Source organism: Takifugu rubripes, chromosome 6 (genome assembly GCF_901000725.2).
Source record: "Takifugu rubripes chromosome 6, fTakRub1.2, whole genome shotgun sequence".
Lineage (NCBI taxonomy): Eukaryota > Metazoa > Chordata > Actinopteri > Tetraodontiformes > Tetraodontidae > Takifugu > Takifugu rubripes.
The window spans coordinates 217,348-238,791 of NC_042290.1; the positions used below are offsets into that span (position 1 = coordinate 217,348).

The following is a 21,444-nucleotide window of genomic DNA, read 5'->3' on the forward strand; positions in this document are numbered from 1 at the left end:
AGTCCCACAGGATCTTGGCTTGCTTGTTCTCCAGCACTTTCGGGGGTGTCTCCCCCTGGACCCTGGGACCTCCAGTCCAAACTCAGTGCAGATGTTCCTGTACACTATGCCAGCCACCTGGTTATGCCGCTCCATGTATGCCTTGCCTGCCAACATCTTGCACCCTGCTGTGATATTCTGGACTGTCTCAGGGGCTTCTCCACACAACCTACACCTGGGATCTTGTCTGGTGTGGTATGGTATATATAAACAGTGAGGAGAGTAATGGTAAGAACAAAAAGAGTATGGAGAAGGCACTGTCAGTCACTTGGTAGAAATGCAGCATTGGAAAGAGTCTGGGCTATGATAAAAAGGGTAATACAACAAAAATAGGGATAATCAGTTATGAAAATGTATTAGTGTTGTTATTATTATTATTATTATTATTATTATTATTATTATTATTAGTAGTAGTAGTAGTAGTAGTAGTAGTAGTAGTAGTAGTAGTGTTATTATTACAATAATAATAGATAATAATAGAGAGGACAAGGAGAAAGCAGAACTGTCACAAACATTTTCTATAGGTACACAGAACAAAAAATCTGAGCAATAAAGAGTAAGAAAGCAGGAGTATTAGAAACTACTTAAGTGTTACAAGGTTAAGAAGAATGTAGAAATGTTAATATTGAGATGACAAAAATGACAAAAGCGACAAATGACAAAACTGAATAGGCAAAACTAAAAAAAAAAACCCTCAGTGCTTACATTGACAATGCTCCACAAACAGATTAATACACATCTTATCATGTAATGTAAGTAATTTTTTATCACTAATCTAAAACGTCGTATATTCTATAACCACATATGCATATCATGTGGCATTTAAACAGTATATCAACTTTATTGTGTATACAAAACATCTGTGCGATGTTTAATGTCTTTAAATGAAGTGTATACTTGTTAATATTTTCTTTTACGTTAATCATTGTTTTAATCATGGACTATTTGCTGCTTTTTAAATTATATATCTATCGAGTATTTATTTATGTTGGTCAAGTTAATTTCTTTATTGCGTTCAGGCGCAGGGAGAGCGCCTAAAACATTGGCACATGCGCAGAAGCGAGATGATTCCGAGCAAGTTCCGGGTTCAGATAGTGCGCGGGGCAACACTACATGACAGTGGCTGTGTCCGAAACCACCCCCTATACCCTACATAGTGCACTCAATCGTGTGGACGCCATTTTGAAATAGTGTCCGAATTCTTAGTGAGCATCGCGAGTGCACTCAATGTATCCCACAATGCACTGCAAAAAGTAGTGTACAACCGATGCACCCGAACTCGGTAATATATCCCATCAGTCTTTACGGTATCACGTGGTAATCTGTCGATGGCGGGTAAACGAGCAGTAATGACGTACAATGTATGTAATATTATGTTATTATTATTATATGCTATTTGTTTCACATATCTTACTAGAGCGTAAAATTCTTTCACTTTAGTGGAACATTGCTGCCTCCATTTTAAATATATGTTTTGCCTTTATTTATTTATTTATACACGACTATAAGCATCTTATTAGATTACGTCACCGGAAATGTCACCGGACACTAATTATTTGAGATAATAAGGAAGTGTTATGTTATTGTTATTGACATTAATATTTTAATCTATTATTATTATATAAAGATTATAATAGGGTAAAATATTGCATTTTCAAAGAAACGATCGCTGAATGTGTTTGGGTATGTTTCGGATGGGTTAAAATAATTAAATGGACCTGGCCACTTTTCCCGGGGAACGATTCGTTATTATTATGCGACAACATTACGTCATTTTACGTGCGCCGTAGTGTCCGTAGTATCCGAAAGCTAATTTTGAATTGAGTGCGCTACGTAGTTCACTCAATCCATGTCCCCCATGTAGTGAGTAGTGAATAGGGAACGAGTGTGTGGTTTCGGACACAGCCAGTGGCCGCGGTAACGCTGAGTGACGGTCGCTTTCTCCTGAGTGTTTTTTAATGTAACAGAATGTGGGGTATATGCAGCAGAGTTGTGGTGAGTAATGTATGTTCTATGTGTGTACTGATTACAGTTTTAATATGGGTCTTAACCGGCTTTCCCCGAACTGTGACATTATCAATATTGCCACCGGTGTTAGACAACTTTACGACAATATATTAAGAGCTATTATTTAACTAAGCTAGCAAAGCTAACTAGGGCAAAGGTAATGTTGTGGCGTTCACTATTACTCCGTGCGGCTGAAAATAAACAAGTGAATTCAGTTAGTTGGAATGTTCGAGCTTAATACATTCATAAATCTAGTCCTTGTTTCAGAGTTAAAGACTTGTTCGGTGTCATTAAATCTGACATATTAAACTATATATAACTAGATAAATAAGAATAATTTCTTTAACATAAAACTACGGGAGTATGTGTAGGGCATTAAATAACATCACTTCTTGCTGTAATTGCCACTGACAGCAAACAATGTTATTTATTGAGGTTGGAGGGAGAGAGATGGTGTGTGTGTGTGTGTGTGTGTGTGTGTGTGTGTGTGTGTGTGTGTGTGTGTGTGTGTGTAGGGGGGTGGGGGGTGTGCATGCGTGTGCCTCCACATTTCAATGTTAATCTGAGAAGCCTTAAACCCCTTTTAGATACTTTGTTGACGAACAATTTAAGAGTTGGGACACGTCAGAAGTGGGCATGGGAGTAGTGGTCAATCAATCAATCAATCAATCAATCTATCAATCTATCAATCTATCAATCTATCAATCAATCTATCAATCTATCAATCTATCAATCAATCAATCAATCTATCAATCTATCAATCTATCAATCAATCAATCAATCAATCAATCAATCTATCAATCTATCTATCTATCTATCTATCTATCTATCTATCTTTCTTTATATACGTCTTATACAATCAAAATTGTTTCAAGGCGCTTTCCAGAATCCCAGAGCCTAACCCCAGACAAGCAACAGTGGCAAGGAAAAACTCCCCTTTAACAGGAAGAAACCTTGAGCAGGACCAGGCTCATGTAGGGGGACCCTCCTGCTGATGGCTGGCTGGGTAGAGAGAGAGGAGAAGGGGGAGGACAGGTAGAGGATAGACTAGGTAGGAGAGGAGAAGGAGAAGGAGGGGGAAGAGGAGAGGAGAGGAGGGGAGAAGGAGAGGCGAGGAGAGGCACAGAGCACAGAAACACACACAAAAATACACTATACAACGGGTCAAGCAGCCCGTGGTCAATGGATGGCACTACACTTAGAGCTTTTGACTGGGTTCACACCCGGGAGTCTGGGCCAAAGTGAAGCTGGTTGCATCCAAGTTTGTGTGGCCTGATCTCCATAAAAACTTCAGAGAATGGGGGGCTGCTTGAGGGGCCTATCAGTGCGCGGGCATGGGAGTAGTGGTCAAGCAGCCCGTGGTCAATGGATGGCACTACACTTATACCCCTCTGCAACATTTCCATGGATCGCCCCCACCCCATTGTGCCTGTGACCTGGCGCCGTAGAGTTTTTGACTGGGTTCACACCCGGGAGTCTGGGCCAAAGTGAAGCTGGTTGGATCCAAGTTTGTGTGGCCTGATCTCCATAAAAACTTCAGAGAATAGGCGGCTGCTTGTGGGGCCTATCAGTGCGTTACGGTGCACCAGCACACCTGGCGTTTTGCCCACATGGATGTGGACCTGGCGGGCCCTTTAATTCCCTCATAGAATTTTAGACACCCACTTACTGTGGTGGATCAAACTACCAGATGGCAAAATGCAGTTCCTTGGTCTTCTATGACATCCATGGATGTGGCCCGTGCGTCTGTTTCAGTATGGGTCACCGTTTTGACTTCCCAGCTGACATCACCTCTGACAGGACAGCCCAATTGGGTTTGGAGCTTGGTTAGCACTGACAACCTCCCTGGGCACACAGGGTCTTGGAGACAGGCTCCAAGAGGTTTGTTGTTGGATTTGGGAGGACGTAGGGAGTGCGGAACCTTGAATAGTCTTCGTAGGGAGTGTGGAACTGTGAATAGTCTTTGTAGGGAGTGCGGAACCTTGAATTGTCTTCATAGGGAGTGCGGAACCTTGAATAGTCTTAAACCAGCACATTTGGTGGTGGGCGAGGTTCTGTTACTGGCCCAGGTCCCCTGTCTGGATCAACCTGCCAAACCTGTAGGCTGGTGACGAACAGGAGAAGGGACTGACGTTTGCCCCTGGTTTCCCATTGGGTGTTTGGGGGGCTGTGTGGCTGGCACATGAGTATATCTCACACCCGGGAGGATTATGAGTTGAAGGGGTGTTTCACGCCCTTGTTTTGGCTGTGCTTTATTATGTATTTCATTCTGATTTTGGTGCTGATAAAGTACAGTGGGACCTCTACTTACGAATGTCTCTACATGCGGAAAAAATACGCTACCCTGCTACTCGCAGCTTGCGGAGTTTAGCGAACGTAAACATGCTTGTAGCTGCTCTGCCATTGGCTATCGCCTAGCATCTTCCTGTCATCCCATTGGCTAGGAGCGACGTCAATCTGTACAGGTTTGTGTATATCTCAGCGTCGTCTTCGTTTAACTTTTATTCGCTATGGACCCCAGGAAAGTGATGGAGAAAAGTGAAAAAGAAGAAAAGAAGAAGAAGAGTGTTTTTTTGTCCATACAAACGAAGCAAGAAATAATAGAAAAGCATGAAAAAGGGATGCGTTTGGTTGATCTTGCCAAAGAATATGGCCGGAATCGGGATTTATTGTTGGTGTTCGAATGTTTGTCCATTAGATGGCGGTGTTACCACAAGTGTTAACGTTCGTTGCTAGTAATGACGGCTAATGTAAGATTAGCCTGTAATAAAGTTTATTTTGTTCCTGGAGAAGCCTTGCACTGAATTCCTACATTTATTGTGCGGTAATGTAATTGTAACATGTATTTGTTACATGTTTTGATGCATTTTTATGATTTATAAAAAAAGAAATATGACTGAATTTTTGGGGACTTGAAATATATTAGGGCATTTACATGGAAAACGCATCTCTACTTACATAATTTTCAGGTTACGAAACAACTTCCGGAACCAATTAATTTTGTAAGTAGAGGTCCCACTGTAATGAAAAAAAGCTTTCATATCTGGAGTTATTCATCCTACCACAGGGAAAATATGTCTCCTGAGGTATGTTTTCAAATCCTGGGTAAAATCTCAGTTTTAGTTTTATTTTTTTACATTTTTGTCTGTACTACACAGCCAGCTGCTCAAATTAATTCTGTGCTGGAAGAATGTGTGCATTTTAATCACCCAAAGAAATTCCAAAGCTGGGCTAAAAGAACATTACTTCTTTAGAAGAGATTCTGTTTTGGTATTATTTTTGAATATTTTTTTTTTCTTCTAAAACCTGAGGTCATTGGAGAAGTAGACTCTTTGAAAGTGTTTCTCCCCTTTTTCCAACAGTCCTTTTGTATCTTTTAGATGAAGGTGGGGCAACCCTGTGGTCTAATGAAACCCTGTCACCTAGTAAAGCCAGTGTCAGCAACACGAGTCAGAGGAAGATATCTGACCCATCAGAAGGGGCTGCCCTCCCTGCCTGTCCCTGCTCTGCAACAGACATGTGAGCGTTACATCACAGCACTGGAGCCCATATTGGATGCAGATGAGCTGGAGCACACTAAAGAGCTGGTGGAGGAGTTTAAGAAGGCTGGGGGAGTTGGAAGGAGGCTGCAGCGTGCTCTGGAAGAAAGGGCCCAAAATTGTGAGAACTGGGTAAGCTTCTGGATGGGCGATGACCCCAGTGTTTGCATTAATGCTCACGTGACATTTATGTTTCTCTAATTCTTTATTTTGCCTGTAGCTGTCAGAGTGGTGGGTGCAAGTTGCTTATCTTACATACCGACTGCCTGTGGTGGTTCATTCAAGTCCTGGCTTGGTCTTACCTTGTATGAATTTCAGAGATAAACGAGGACAAATAAGGTAATAAACAGATAGTGGAAAAAATGTCAGACAATCATAGAAAATGTTATGTCATTCAGTTCAAATGCAATGGTTAAAGGTTATGCAGTTTCATATGAATTTATGTTGCAGATCAAACAACTAAGTTCACTCCCCTTCATTTTGTCCAGGTTTGCTGCTAAACTCATTGCAGGTGTCCTGGACTTTAAGACAATAATTGACAAGTGAGTAGTGTTTCCCCATTTGGCTAACCACTGTCCTGTCTTTGTCATATCAAAAAAGCACGCGGGGACAGCTACCATATGGTATATTACATAATGATAATCAACTTAATGGAACTTAATATTTATGGCAAAATCTTTTGTAATTTCTTAACCTTGCTTTTGCAACTTGTAATGGTGTGTGATATGATTTTGGAAACAATAAGAGTTTACAGTCTGTAATTCATTATCCTAGGTTGCTTCTTTTGGTCTGGTCTGATCTGGGCAATGTGGATTGAAGCGTGGAAGTGTAGTCACTGAAAAACCGCTATATCTCCAATGCAACAGTGTGGCATGGTGATTCTGGGATGCTCTAGACATAGAGACACACACAGTGCTCGCTGTTAAAATGCAACTATTCACTAGAATGAGTGTGTCTGTTACCCAGTTTGGGGGGGGCGGTAGTTCCCTCATGTATGCATGTGAAACCCCAAATCCAAAGTACTATCCAAAGTTACTCTTTTTTTCCTATCATATCTAGAGACTTTCATAAGAATATGATAATACTGTGCAGCATGCCATGCACCAGCATAGTTTGACCCATAAATGTTACACTTTTGTATTACCTGTCCTGCAGGAAATATGTATAAAAACATATTTTAGTCCATTATCAACCTCATCCCACTTTATCTCTGATCTGTTCCACGTCCATTCTCTTATCTGCTTGTGGTAGAGACCATCAGTGGCTCGCCCCCTTCTTCCATTAAACACAATCTGTCGCCTCTTTAAGTATCACATTTTAAAACACCCAACTTTTCAAACTGACATTATGTGTTTAATCTCTTCATTTGGCTTTCAGCTTCACACTTATTGTAGTTTTATCTATAGATTATTATTCTTATTGCAGTTTTTAAGTCTAAAATGACTTTGTGTGTGGGGAGCCCCAGTTTGGTCAACAATTTAGCTCATGTACTGTAGAGACTGATGTGTTTAGTAATGCAGCTTGTATGTTTCAGTGAGACACTTCCAGTGGAGTGTCTTGGAGGGAAGCCTCTGTGTATGAACCAGTACTATGAGGTCCTGTCATCCTGTCGTATCCCTGGACTAAAGAAAGACTCTGTTGTGAACCATGCCAAAAGCTCCAGGCCCCCCAAACACATCAGTGTCATCCACAATTTTCAGGTAAGAAAGTTAATCTAAACCAGGGTCAGCTTGGTTTGGTCATTTCAGAACACTCCACTTCTCTCAGTTAGGGGTCCTTAATCCAGCCTTCCGTTTAGATCAGCTTCATTTTGTTCACATTCATCCTCACTTTTTAGCAACATTTTTAAATGAGTTGCACTGGGGGTTTCAGGATCTTAGATCCAATTTATTCTACCGGTAATTTATTTTCTGAAGCAAAGCAATTCCAAGGCTTTGCTTCACCTCCTTAGTTTTCTTCCTGACAGAACTGCTTTTGGTCATATGTGTGGCTTTTCTTCACATCGCTCAAAAGCATCTTTTTGGGGTTGCAATCTGGGCTCTGACTCCACCTCTAAAAGGCAGATTTGGTTTTTCTTAAGCCATTCTGTTGTTCATGCTGCAGTGTTATCAGCCACTGTCCTGTTAGATCACCCATGTTTCAGAGTTTCAGCTGACATACAGGCGTTCTCATTTTGACAGTTGTATTCTCTGTTCCCACCTCCTGGAATCAGTTCTTCATGCTCGATGTGTACAATACTGATGGGACACCACTGACCACTGATCAGCTTTGTGTTCAGCTGGAGAGAATTTGTGACTCCTCACAGCAGGCCGCTGAGGAGCCTGTTGGGATCCTCACCAGCCAACACCGGGATTCCTGGGGAAAGGTCTACACCAAACTGATAAGTGGTGAGCTTACACGATGCTTTAGTGCAAATTATGCCTCATTTCCACTGATGGTATCAGCTCTACTTGCATTTTTGTGCATTCGGTGCCTGCTTCTTCGGTGTTCCAATAACACAGCCCAGTACGTTCAGGTATTTAGCCCAATAATAGGGTGATTGTGGACCAGACCAGCTGCGTGTTCTCTCCGTCCTCCACCTTAATACACCAGTTGGTTCTTCAGCTGCGGCCCTGACAGGATGTACTCGTTCCAATTTGTGTGCCTTTAATATGTTTAAAACCATTATTTCTACTCAAATGTCAAACTGACAGCTTATTTATTGTGTATCAGATTTATTTTTCATGAAACTATTTTGAAAGTGCGGGTCCCTTTGGCACCATTGATCAGAAGAGAGCCGCATCCAATGTACATACTGTATATGCGTTGATTTGAATGAAAACCGCCGCCGCTTCGGAGCGTAGAGGCACTGCAATTGCGTCCGGGGTATTTTAGGGTTCAGAGGTGAAGGAGGTAAGTTACAACATTACAGACATTGCGTTGTTGTGATTAGCCAGCGGTTTGGCATTGGTGAAGACACAAAGCAACAGGTTTCAAAAAACTCAAACCTGCAACTTAAAACCCTGCAACTTTGACGGTGTGTGTTTTCTTACTTTTACAAAATAAATAATGAAGGCTACAAATAAGATGATACCCTGATCCACCTTCTCTCATCTTAGAGGCATCTATACCTGATGTATAGATGCCTCTAAGATGAGAGAAGGTGGCTTTACACTGTGGGACCTGAACTAAGGCTTACCAGGAGATTTCTGTTGGGCGCTCAGAGGAACCAGCAGGCATAGACATGTTATGGTGAAAACCTTAAAACGCCAAGGATGATTATTGGAAAATCAAGGAACAAAGTGGGGTACATGGAAAGGACAGGAAGTTTTTTTTTTTTTTTTTTGTTTTTTTTTAAGAATGGATTTCAAGTGATTTAATCAAACAGACTCACTCACATCAATCAATCAATCTTTATTCATATAGCGTCTGTTACAATCAAAATTCTTTCTAGGCGCTTTACAGAATCCCAGGGCCTAACCCCAGACAAGCAACAGTGGCAGGAAAAACTCCCCTTTAACAGGAAGAAAGCTTGAGCACGATCGGGCTCATATAGGGGGACCCTCCTGCTGATGGCCGGCTGGGTAGAGAGAGAGGAGAAGTGGGAGGACAGGTAGAGGAGAGGAGAGAATAGGCATAGATCATACAATACAGTACAATACATACAGCAATACATACAGAAATACATTATAATAAGGTGCAAGTTGAGTGGGTCAGCGGGATCAGAGGTCAGTATGCAGCTCTGAAGGCGGCGATATCTGTAGATGAATACAGAAGGTGGGGGTGGGCCAGAAAAACTACACAAGAAATAACATCACTAGTCTACTTAGTGAGGAGTAGAGGAGATGATAGGATTTCCCAGTAGGGTGACGGAGGCCTGTCAGGTGATCATGTTTCTGGACCCCGGCAGCCTTGACCTATAACAGCATAATTAAGATGTTAACCTAATAATCAGACGACCCCTTAAGTATGATAATTTGTCTGTCTATGATAGTAACTGGGACTACGGAATTAGTGACAATACGCTTTTTGAAAGAGGAAGGTTTTTAAGCCTAATTTTAAAAGTGATGGAGTCAGCCTCCCGTACCTGGACAGGGAGCTGGTTCCACAGCAGGGGGGCCTGGTAGCTAAATGCTCGCCCCCCCCATTCTACCTCGAGAGACTCTGGGGACCACAAGTAGACCAGCATTCTGAGAGCGGAGTGGTCTATTGGGTTGGTAAGGTGTCACTAGCTCCTCCAGGTAGGATGGAGCTAGGCCTCTGAGGACCTTGTAGGTCAAAAGGATTTTAAAAATTATTCTAAATTTAATGGGCAGCCAATGAAGAGACGTCAGGACAGGAGTAATGTGATCTCTTTTGTCAATACCTGTCAGAACTCAAGCTGCAGCATTTTGGATCACCTGGAGGCTTCTTAAAGAGTTGTTTGGACACCCTGATAATAAAGAATTACAATAGTCCAGCCTGGAAGTAACAAATGCATGGATTAACTTTTCAGCATCATGCAGCGTCAGTAGTTTCCTGATCCTTTATGTCTTTAAGACAGGTCTGAAGCTTCACTAACTTCTCTGTCTTATCTGGTTTCATGGATAGATAAAGCTGAGTGTCATCAGCAAAATTGAAAATTTATGATGTCGGACTCCGTAGCATTCTCTGGTCCCCTCCCCAATCTGGCCAGCGATGAGATGTTTAGCCGCATGTCATCGCTTCGTCGCTGGCTGTCACGGTGGTGCCCCGATAACCAGGTGGCCTTTATAGACAATTGGAGCACCTTTTGGGGAAAACCTGGTCTGATTAGGAGAGACAGTGTCCATCCCACGCGAGATGGTGCTTCTCTCATTTCTAGTAATCTGGCTAATTTTATTAGACCCAAAGTGACCTGACAATCCAGGGTCCAGACCAGGATGCAGAGTTGTAGTCTTACACACCTCTCTGCTGCTTCCTTAGAACCCTCATCCACCAACAATAACATATTTAACACTATAAAGGTAGTCTCTGTTCCACGGTTAAAAGTTCACCAAGCACAGAGTGGGGGAGCGGTCAATCACCAAAATCTTACTAAAATTAATCCTGAAGCACAAGTTGCAGAAACTAATATCACAATTAAGTGTGGACTGTTAAATATTAGATCTCTTTTGTGTAAATCCCTGTTAGTGCACGACCTGATAGCGGATCATCACATTGATTTATTTTGTCTTACTGAGACCTGGCTTCAGGAGGAGGAGTATGTGAGCTTAAATGAATCTACTCCTCCTACCCATCTTAATTATCATATTCCACGTGTTACTGGTCGAGGAGGGGGAGTGGCAGCAATCTATCACTCCAAGTTATTAATTAATCCCAGACCAAAACATAGCTTCAGTTCATTTGAAAGCCTGACTCTTGGCATCACCCATCTGAACTGGAGGACAGAAAAGCCACTTCTGTTTGTAGTTGTATATCGGCCCCCTGCTGGGCCACATTCAGAGTTCCTGTCTGAGTTCTCTGATTTCTTATCTGACTTGGTCCTTAGAACGGAAAAAGTCATTATCATTGGAGACTTTAATATCCATATGGACGTTATAAATGACAGCTTTAGAAATGGCTTCATTTCATTACTTGAGTCAGTTGGTTTCCTCCAGCAGATAAACCAACCAACTCACAGCTTTAACCACACCCTAGATCTAGTTCTGACTTATGGTGTTGAGGTAGAACATGTGTCAGTGTTCCCTCAAAACCCAGTCCTGTCAGACCATTCTTTGATCACTTTTACATTTATGATTAAGGATTCTTCTATGCTCAGAGCTCAGTCTTACTATAGCAGATGTCTTTCAGATAATGCTGTAGCTAAGTTTAAGGAAGTGATCCCTGTGCTGATCCCAGGACCACCGTGTGTTTCCCCAGGGATAAATCATTATAATCTTAGCCCTGCTGAGGTTTACTCTATTGCTGAAGGTGCAGCAACCTCACTGAGAATCACGCTTGATTCTGTTGCCCCCCTGAAAAAGAAAATAGTAAATCAGAGGAGGTGTGCCCCCTGGTATAATTCACATATCAGGACCCTCAAGCAGAAAGTGCGAAGACTGGAAAGGAAGTGGCATTCTTGTAAAATAGACAGCTAACATGTAGCCTGGAAAGACTGTCTAGTAGTTTACAAAAAGGCCCTTCGCAAGGCTAGAACAGCTTATTTTTCTTCTTTGATTGAGGAAAATAAGAACAACCCCAGGTTTCTTTTCAGCACTGTGGCCAAATTAACTAAGAGTCACAGTGTTTTAGATCCACGTATCCCTTCTTCCCTTAGTGGTGAAGACTTCATGAGCTTCTTCACTGATAAAGTTCTAGCTATCAGAGAGAAAGCTAACCAGGCCATCCCAACAACTGGACCATCACCAGATGTGCCGACTGTGGGAACATACAGGGCCTCCAACGAGCCCTTAAGCTCCTTCAGCCCTATATATTTTTCTGAGGCGTCATCGCTAATTCAGAAATCCAAGACCACCACGTGTCTTTTAGATCCCATCCCAACACACCTGTTGAAGGATGTTTTACCATTGATAGGCAGTTCTATCCTGGACCAGATCAATGGTTCTTTAGTGTCAGGTTATGTACCCCGGTCCTACAAGGTGGCAGTGATTAAGCCGTTGCTTAAAAAACCATCACTGGATCCCGATGTCTTAGCAAATTATAGGCCAATATCCAACCTTCCTTTTATCTCTAAAGTTCTAGAGAAGGTGGTGGTGACTCAGTTACTGGAGCACCTGCAGAGGAAACAGCCTGTTTGAGATGTTTCAGTCAGGCTTTAGAGCTCACTACAGCACAGAAACAGCACTTCTTAAAGTCACTAATGATCTTCTCATAGCTTCCGATCATGGACTGGTCTCTATGCTGGTTCTGCTGGACCTCAGTGCTGCTTTTGATACAGTTGATCACAGCATCCTGTTACAGAGACTGGAACATGTGATTGGGATTAAAGGGACAGCACTAGACTGGTTTAGATCATACTTATCTGATAGATACCAGTTTGCCCATGTCCATGGTGTTCCCTCCTCATACAGTAGGGTTAGCCATGGAGTTCCTCAAGGTTCTGTACTCGGACCAATCCTCTTCACATTGTACATGCTTCCCTTAGGGAACATTATTCGGCAGCATGGGATAAATTTTCATTGTTATGCTGATGACACTCAGCTCTATTTATCCATGAAACTCGAGGAGACAGAGAAGTTAGTGAAGCTCCAGACCTGTCTTAAAGACATAAAGTCCTGGATGTCTTCAAATTTCCTCCTCCTTAACCCAGGAAAAACTGAGGTCGTGGTGTTTGGTCCTGAACCTCTCAGGGATAGATTAGATCACATGATCACTCTAGATGGTATCTCATTAACATCTAGTCTCTCTGTGAGGAATCTAGGAGTAACTTTTGATCAAAATCTCTCCTTCAACTCACACATTAAATTAGTCTCTAGAAGTGCCTTTTTTCACTTGAGGAACATCACAAAGATCAGGAAACTGCTGACGCGGCATGATGCTGAAAAGTTAGTCCATGCATTTGTTACTTCCAGGCTGGACTACTGTAACTCCTTATTATCAGGGTGTCCAAACAACTCTTTAAGAAGCCTCCAGTTGATCCAAAATGCTGCAGCCAGAGTTCTGACAGGTATTGACAAAAGAGATCACATTACTCCTGTACTGGCGTCTCTTCATTGGCTGCCCGTTAAATTTAGAATAATTTTTAAAACCCTTCTTTTGACCTACAAGGTCCTCAGAGGCCTAGCTCCATCCTACCTGGAGGAGCTAGTGATACCTTACCAGCCCAATAGACCGCTCCGCTCTCAGAATGCTGGTCTACTTGTGGTTCCCAGAGTTTCCAGGAGTAGAATGGGGGGCCGAGCATTTAGCTACCAGGCCCCCCTGCTATGGAACCATCTCCCTGTCCAGGTACGGGAGGCTGACTCCATCGCTACTTTAAGATCAGACTCAAAACCTACCTCTTTCAAAAAGCTTATTGTTACTAATTCAGTAGTTCCAGTTTCTATCATAGACAGGCAAATTATCATACCCAGGGGTCGTCTAATCATTAGGTTAACATCTTAGTTATGCTGTTATAGGCCAAGGCTGCCGGGGTCCGGAAACATGATCACCTGACAGGCCTCTGTCACTCCACTGGGTCATGGTTTCCTCTCCTTTCCTCTCCTTTCCTCTCCTCATCAAGCAGACTAGTTATGCTGATTCTTGTGTAGTTTTTCTGCTTCTCTCCCCCCCCCCCCTCTATTTATTTACAGGTATCGCCGCCCTCAGAGCTGCATAATGACCTCCGGCCCCGCTGAAGTGATTGTGCATCATATTTTTTGTGTGTGTTTCTGTGCTCTGTGCCTCTCCTCTCCCTCTCCCTCTCCTCTCCTCTCCTCTCCTCTCCTCTCCTCTCCTCTCCCCCTCCTTCTCCTTTTCCTCTCCCTCTCCTCTTCTTTCCTCTCCTCTTTCCCCTCCTCCTCCTTCTCCTCTCCTCTCCTCTACCTCCCCTCCACTCTACTTCTCCTCTCCTCTACCCCTCTCCTCTCCTACCTATTCTATCCTCTACCTGTCCTCCCCCTTCTCCTCTCTCTTTACCCAGCCGGCCATCAGCAGGAGGGTCCCCCTACATGAGCCTGGTCCTGCTCAAGGTTTCTTCCTGTTAAAGGGGAGTTTTTCCTTGCCACTGTTGCTTGTCTGGGGTCAGGCCCTGGGATTCTGGAAAGCGCCTTGAAACAATTTTGATTGTATAAGACGCTATATAAATAAATAAAGATAAATAAAGAAGAAAATTTATCCCATGCTGCCAAATAATGTTCCCTAAGGGTAGCATGTACAAGGTGAAAAGGATTGGTCCAAGTACAGAACCTTGAGGAACTCCATGGCTATCCCTACTGTATGAAGAGGGAAAGCCATGGACATGCACAAACTGGTATCTATCAGATGAATATGATCTAAACCAGTCTAGTGCTGTCCCTTTAATGCCAATCACATGTTCCAGTCTATGTAACAGGATGCTGTGATCAACTGTATCAAAAGCAGCACTGAGGTCCAGCAGAACCAGCATAGAGACCAGTCCATGATCTGAAGCTATGAGAAGATCATTAGTAACTTTAAGAAGTGCTGTTTCTGTGCTGTAGTGAGCTCTAAAGCCTGACTGAAACATCTCAAACATGCTGTTTCTCTGCAGGTGCTCCAGTAACTGAGTCACCACAACCTTCTCTAGAATTTTAGAGATAAAAGGAAGGTTGGATATCGGCCTATAGTTTGCTAATACATCAGGATCCAGTGATGGTTTTTAAGCAACGGCTTAATCACTGCCACCTTGTAGGACCGGGGTACATCCTTCAACAGGTGTGTTTGGATGCGATCTAAAAGACAAGTCGTGGTCTTGGATTTCTGAATTAGCGATGACACCTCAGAAAAATATATAGAGGAGTTTTAAAGCATTGGTAGAAATCTTGGATGCTCCTGAGCAGCATGCGATCCAGCCACGGTTGATCAGACTCGGTTTGTGTTCAGCAGGCACAAACTACTTCCCATGGTTCTCCTGATGCACGTTCATCTATCTTGGCTTCCTCGATGATGTTCTTGATAACTCTTCTCCTTTCAACTCCGGTAATGTCCAGGTCACTCAAGGTCTTGTAGAGTGACTGACCTACAAATCTGCTGCAGCTGACCTTGATGGACATTCACCTTGCTCCTGAGCTTCTTGTCAGATGCTCTCTAGCCTGCTCCAGAGAGAGCGACCTGGTAGTGGGGCATAGTCCCCTGCTGCTGATTCCCGGGATGATGTTTCTGTGATGGTTTTCATACCCTAGTTGTGTGGCCAGATCTTGCTCAAGAGCTAATAGGCAGCAGCTTAGGATGTGCTCCAAGGTCCCCCTACATGGGCATTTCAGGCAATTTGGGGATGCCATTTTGCCCCATTTTGTATCCTGCCTGGACAAGGAACATTATGCATTTGTGGGTCTGCCTGTCAGAAATCAAAGCATGTGACTTTCCGTTCCATGACTTGCTCCCATGTGGTCCAGGCCACAGACACATATGCATCCACACAACAGCCATTGGCACAGTGTTATTCTCTCCTCAGTGCTTTAGGTCTCTAGAGGAATATATGAGTGTGTATGTGTGGTCAGTAAATCTGAATGTTTGTTCCTTTTTCTAGACAAAAAGAACCAAGAGTCAGTCTCTGCTATTCAAAGGAGCATCTTCACCCTCTGTTTGGATGGAGCAATGCCCAAAGTGGCAACTGAAATGTACCGCAGCTGTGCTGCTATCCAGATGCTACATGGAGGAGGCAGCCAGTGGAACAGCTGCAACCGCTGGTTTGATAAGACTCTGCAGGTGAAACACACAAGCAATATATGGCTGCAACTAACCACTACTTTGACCTTGTACTCAGACATGGAAATTGCTTTGGAATTTAATATAAGTACCACATCATAACACGTGCTTCTTTATGCAGTGTTTATGCAGCTAACATTTCTTACAGTTTATTGTCGGAGAGGATGGAACTTGTGGTGCAAACTATGAACATGCTCCAGCTGAAGGCCCTCCCATAGTGGCTCTGATTGATCATGTTGTGGAGTACACGTGAGTAGGTCACAAGAAGGTTTGGGCTCTATAGACTTGTAGAGTTCAAAAAAGGCTCTTTAAATGACGGAAAAATGAATTTCCTTGTTAAAGTTTTTGACGTCTTTTATTGTTTATCCATTTTGTTGTTTTTGCTAACAGGAGGAAATCTGAGATAACCCAGCATGTCAAGGTGCCTTTACCAGAGCCCCAGAAACTACACTTTAATATCACACCTGAGATCAGGAGAGACATTGATGAAGCCAAGAAAAGCATGGATATGTGAGGTCACATCCTGGTCTGACATATGCATGGTCATACTCCAGATATGGAGAATAAAGCTGATCTCACTGTCCTAACATTCCTATAGATTGGCCCAAGATGTTGATATGAAGGTTGCGGTTTTTGATCAGTTCGGGAAAAATCTGCCTAAATCCCATAGCATGAGCCCAGATGCTTTCATACAGGTGGCACTACAGTTGGCCTACTACAGGTAAGATACATGTATGGAGATGCATTCTTTTTGAAATGAACACCAGAATAAACTCCTGAGAGGATAAAATATTCTCCTAATAACTTACTTGACTCATCACATTCATCATCATTTAATTGTCTGGTTGTATCGATACAAAATACTTTCACACTGTAAATTGTCCTGCAGCACCTGTTAGACATTACTTGAAAGACATAAAATCATTCACCCAGCCCTAGAATTATTTATTTTTCCTCTATTCATTCCATGGTCATTCTGGTGCTAGTCAGGGCGATATTTACTTCTGGCTGAGAGAGATCAAGCATGGGAGGAATCAGTTTAAATCTATACCTCCTAAACCTGGGCATCCCATTTCCAAGATGGCACAATATGGGTGAAGGCAGGTTCCCCCTGGATGAGTTGCCAGTTCATCGCAGGGCCCTATGTGTTCATTGTGGGTTTGGTACCTTGGTGGTTCATCTTTGTATTGTATTAAACAGTGTTTGATGATCTGAAAAGCGACATGAGTACAAAAAATATGCAAAAGATCAAAGCACATCAGGAAGGATGCAAATTCTTTTTCAGTACAGTGAAGCCGTCAGTGCCAGTGAATATGTTCACATTGAAATGTTGGGAACTGGAGAAGCCACAGGGATCTTTATTTGGATGGACCTCGTCATTCCTGCACATTTCTCTTTAGTCCCAATAGTCTTGGAGAACAAAGGCCAGCTCATCACTGGGGGAGAGGTCTTCTTCAGTTACTTGATTTCCTTTATAATCTCCCCTCTCGGTTCCACATCTCTTATTTTCTGCCTCCGTGTGTCATTATTTTTGCCTCAATCGTCTTTTCATGTTTTTGGCTGTGTGTGTTTATTATTTTAGATCCACAGCTGTGTGACCTTCTATTGAGGTTTTCTGTTGATGGTCAGAGTTTTCAGCCAATCTTCAAGTGTTTATATTAAATAAATACAGCAGACTGGTTTGGAACTATCACTATATATTGTACACACTCTATACTGTTGAGGTAGCAACAATCCTGTGATTTACCTCTCAGTGAAGGAACAAATAGCAGAACATTGCCAAATTCCTGAGGGTATTCTGAAACTACCTTGGTCCATTATATTTAATTAATAATTGATTACTATGTTTCTGTGTGTAAAAGGATTCAAATTTTACCAATTTTCGGTTTGTTGTGGTAGAATGTACCATCAATGCTGTGCCACATATGAGAGCGCCTCCCTGCGTATGTTTCGACTGGGCCGCACAGATACAATCCGATCTGCCTCCAATGCCTCAGCGGCCTTTGTCAAAGCTTTTGATGATCATCATAAGCAGGTTAGGTTCTAGCACAGAATGTTCATATAGTTTTGCACTTCTTCTTTTCTATTAATGTCAATGCACACATTTGTTGATCATGAGTAGACCCAGAGTATCAATGTAAGGAATACTAAGTGCATTAGGGAAAAGCACGTTTAATATCTTTACATCTAACAAATCAAACTCTTGTCAAACTGTTGGTTTTTTTGTTTTGTTTTTCTACAGAACACAGAGAAGGTTGATCTTTTGGTAAAAGCAGTAAATGCACATAGGTTATATACTAATATGGTGAGTATTTACAGCCCTATGCCTTTTTGACAGTAACAACATTGCTAAAATGCTTCACAAATTAACCCAAGTTCATAAATTTTATGAAAAATTGAAACACATTTAACACACGGGCAGAGCGTGAACAGAGGTTGGTTCTTTGGCACTCTGTAGTCAGAACCAACTGAACCAAGAGGATAATGTGTGTTTCAGAACGGTAGGGTACCAGTGATTTTCCATTACAGGTGAGCACCATCACAATGTGGACACCCCTTTTAAAGACATTGATGCGACAGTATCTCATCATTGCATCAAACATTTATCAGGCATGTTTTGGTGCATCAAAACATGCCTGTTAAATGTTTGGTTTCAACCATTCTACTCATTTTTCTTGAGCCCAAAAGCCTCGTTGTGCTGCTGCATATTCTGTCAGCAAAACATTGAGGTTCATCATTTATGCTTCTGGTTTGCTGTGCAACTTTCCACTTAAATGGTAAGGGGTGCAGCATTTTTAGGGGACTCACGTCTGTTTCTCTTTGCAACTTTTATTTACAGCCTATCCCGTTGCGATTTAATTAGCGAGTCTTGTACAAGACATTGCTCTTAGAAGAAACAATGACAACGTTACGCAGAGGCATAATGAGGCCTTAACTACAATGACAGAAATCATGATACAGTAATTGCTTTATCCAGACTGTTTACAAAATCCTAACTGTAGTTGGTCTCTATCAAAAATACACACTCAACTTAAGTGTTATAAAGCATGTCATTGTAACCATTAAAAAACAGTTTTACCTAGAGATGCACCAATACTAGTATCAGGCGATACTGCACGCTTATACTACAAGTACGGTAGTCATGATACTTCACCGATACCAATAACCGATACCCATTCATTGCACACGATTACTTTTAATAAAGACCACAATCACAGAATGGCCTGTTTACATTTAGACTGGACTCGCCATGCTTGTAACCCTGAAGGAGTAGGTACTACTTTTTGTATCTTGTATGTCTACTGGAGAAACCCACACCATGTGGAGCTGGGCTGAGTAGGTACTAGTGGAAAAGGCCCATGTTTGCCCTCTGGATCAGAGATTAGAGAATACCGAGTAAATTGATGTTTTGTTTTTTTTCTGATTTTTTCTTTTTTTTTTTCTTGTTTAATCCAATTGATTTATATGTCCCTTTCTGAACAATGAAAGTCATTTCCCAACAATAATGAGGTCTGAAAAGTGAAATAACTGCCTTTGTCTCTGCAGGCAATCAACGGCCAGGCCATTGACAGACACCTTCTCGGACTGAAAATGACAGCACTTGAAAACAAACTGCCGCTACCTGCCATATTTGCTGATAAAGCCTATAATAAGGCCTTACACTTCAAGCTGTCTACCAGTCAGGTTTGCGCAGTGCTTGAAAATGATGTAATGGCAACGATGCAGGATGGTCTTACACTTGCATTATTATGAAATATGGTCAAATATTAGAGCTATTAACCTTAACTTCCCTATTTTCATTTTTATTCCAGGTTCCATCCAAGACAGACTGTGTCATGTGTTTTGGTCCTGTTGTGTCTGATGGCTATGGCGTGTGCTACAATCCTATGAATGATCACATCAACTTTGGCAGTGTCATCCTTTAACACCTGTGAAGAGACCAACGTGATGCATCTGGCCCAGGCTATAATGGATGCCCTGCTGGACATGAGGACACTGCTAGAACAAAGCCCAAGAGCTAAACTGTGAAGTGCACAACGTAGGACGGGTGTCAGTCATTGCCCTGAGGATTCTACTGTCATTGTAATCATTATCAAGGTGTCGAAAGTTACTGGTTGATGTTGATACATTGCTCATGCCTGGAACAAGATGACTAAGCTGCAATTGGCAATATTTGTTTTATTTTCACAAATTTCTGTCATGCACTTTAAAGTTGAGCTGTTTAATGTTTTCATGAGTTTTATTCTCCATGAAGACTGATTTACACATTTTCTGAAAGAGCAGCACTCAACATCTACAGTCGGATCTCATTAAAGTGCTTTCTTCTAAATTTCTGTCCATAATTTACCATATTGGTCCAGATTCAGTTTCCATTTATGTCGATTATGTTGCTAGTTTGAGAGGGATTTTTTGATCCCTCTCAAACGGTTCATGCTTTGGCCTTAAAACGTTTGTGTCCAAATTTTCTCTTTATGCTGTGTTGTGATAATTGAAACATTTCAACCTTAATTATCTTCCTAATGTGATTATTTGTTAGCACTTGTAATATGTTAACTGAATCAAAAATAAAACTAGATTTTAAGCATAGTGAAAGCTATCCAAAACAGCTGTCACATCTATGGGATGGCATGGGTAGCAGAAATGATGTTTGAAATTCATTTTGAGCTCAGTACTAGAAATGGAGTCCACTTACTGGAAATCAAGAGTCACTGTGGCAAGATTACACCAAACAACAACAAACTTCCAACAAGTCCATGATGGACTTTGATGCAGAAAAAGTTGGTTCAGGAACTAACACCATGCCCGTGTGACTTCCTCACAGGCACTATTTAGGTTGTAGTAAATCACATGATTGTTGCTACCCTCAACAGTATAGAGTGTGTACAATATATAATGATAGTAGCACGACCCACAGACTGAGGCTACACGATAAAAAAAAACTCAATCATGACTCCAAGATTTGGGCAAGAGACAAGATGTTGTGATGAGTGTAGTGGTGAATTTTATTAATGGAGCATTAATAAGTTGTGTTGCATTGGGGTTCTTTTGGGGTTTTTTTAACATTATTGCAGTGGGTATATAAAATTGGACCACGGTCAAACTTGAATATTTTCCTCCAGGTGGCGTAGGTGCCGACCTCGTCATATTACCCCCCCCCCCCCCCCCCCCCCCCCCCCCACAGTTTCAATATTGTTTTCGTCATCTGTTCTTACTTGCCAAGGAACTACAGGTGGAAATTAGCCAATGCTGCTAGAAAAACAACTTTTCTTATATTCATGAGAATAATGTGCATCGTCCATATCTTAAATAAATCAATTCCAACTATATCCAAGAGAACTGAGATTGAGGGATTATCCAGGGTAAAAGCAAAGTACAACTGGGTGTCATCTGTATAGCGGCGGTATGAAAAAACCATACAAGCGCGGATGACTGGCCCAGCGAGGTTGCATATATGGCGGGATGTGTAGCATGACATTGTTGGAGTTTTATATTTTAGTGATCTCTCCATTCTGATCGCTCAAAGCAACGAGAAGCGTGTGTGTGTGTGTGTGTG

General features: G+C 42.1%; 1 protein-coding gene across 1 annotated transcript; it reads left to right on the plus strand.

The window, feature by feature from the left end:
- Positions 1–1,373: 1,373 nt before the first annotated feature.
- crata (carnitine O-acetyltransferase a) lies at positions 1,374–20,399 on the plus strand. Its single transcript, XM_029837678.1, is given in 15 exon segments — positions 1,374–1,400; positions 5,427–5,717; positions 5,806–5,924; positions 6,074–6,127; positions 7,120–7,285; positions 7,798–7,972; positions 15,712–15,890; positions 16,039–16,139; positions 16,281–16,400; positions 16,489–16,611; positions 17,790–17,925; positions 18,133–18,195; positions 19,437–19,574; positions 19,703–19,798; positions 19,800–20,399. Coding segments are annotated over 15 exon segments (1,893 nt in total). The 5' UTR covers positions 1,374–1,388; the 3' UTR covers positions 19,920–20,399.
- The last annotated feature ends 1,045 nt before the right edge of the window (positions 20,400–21,444 follow it).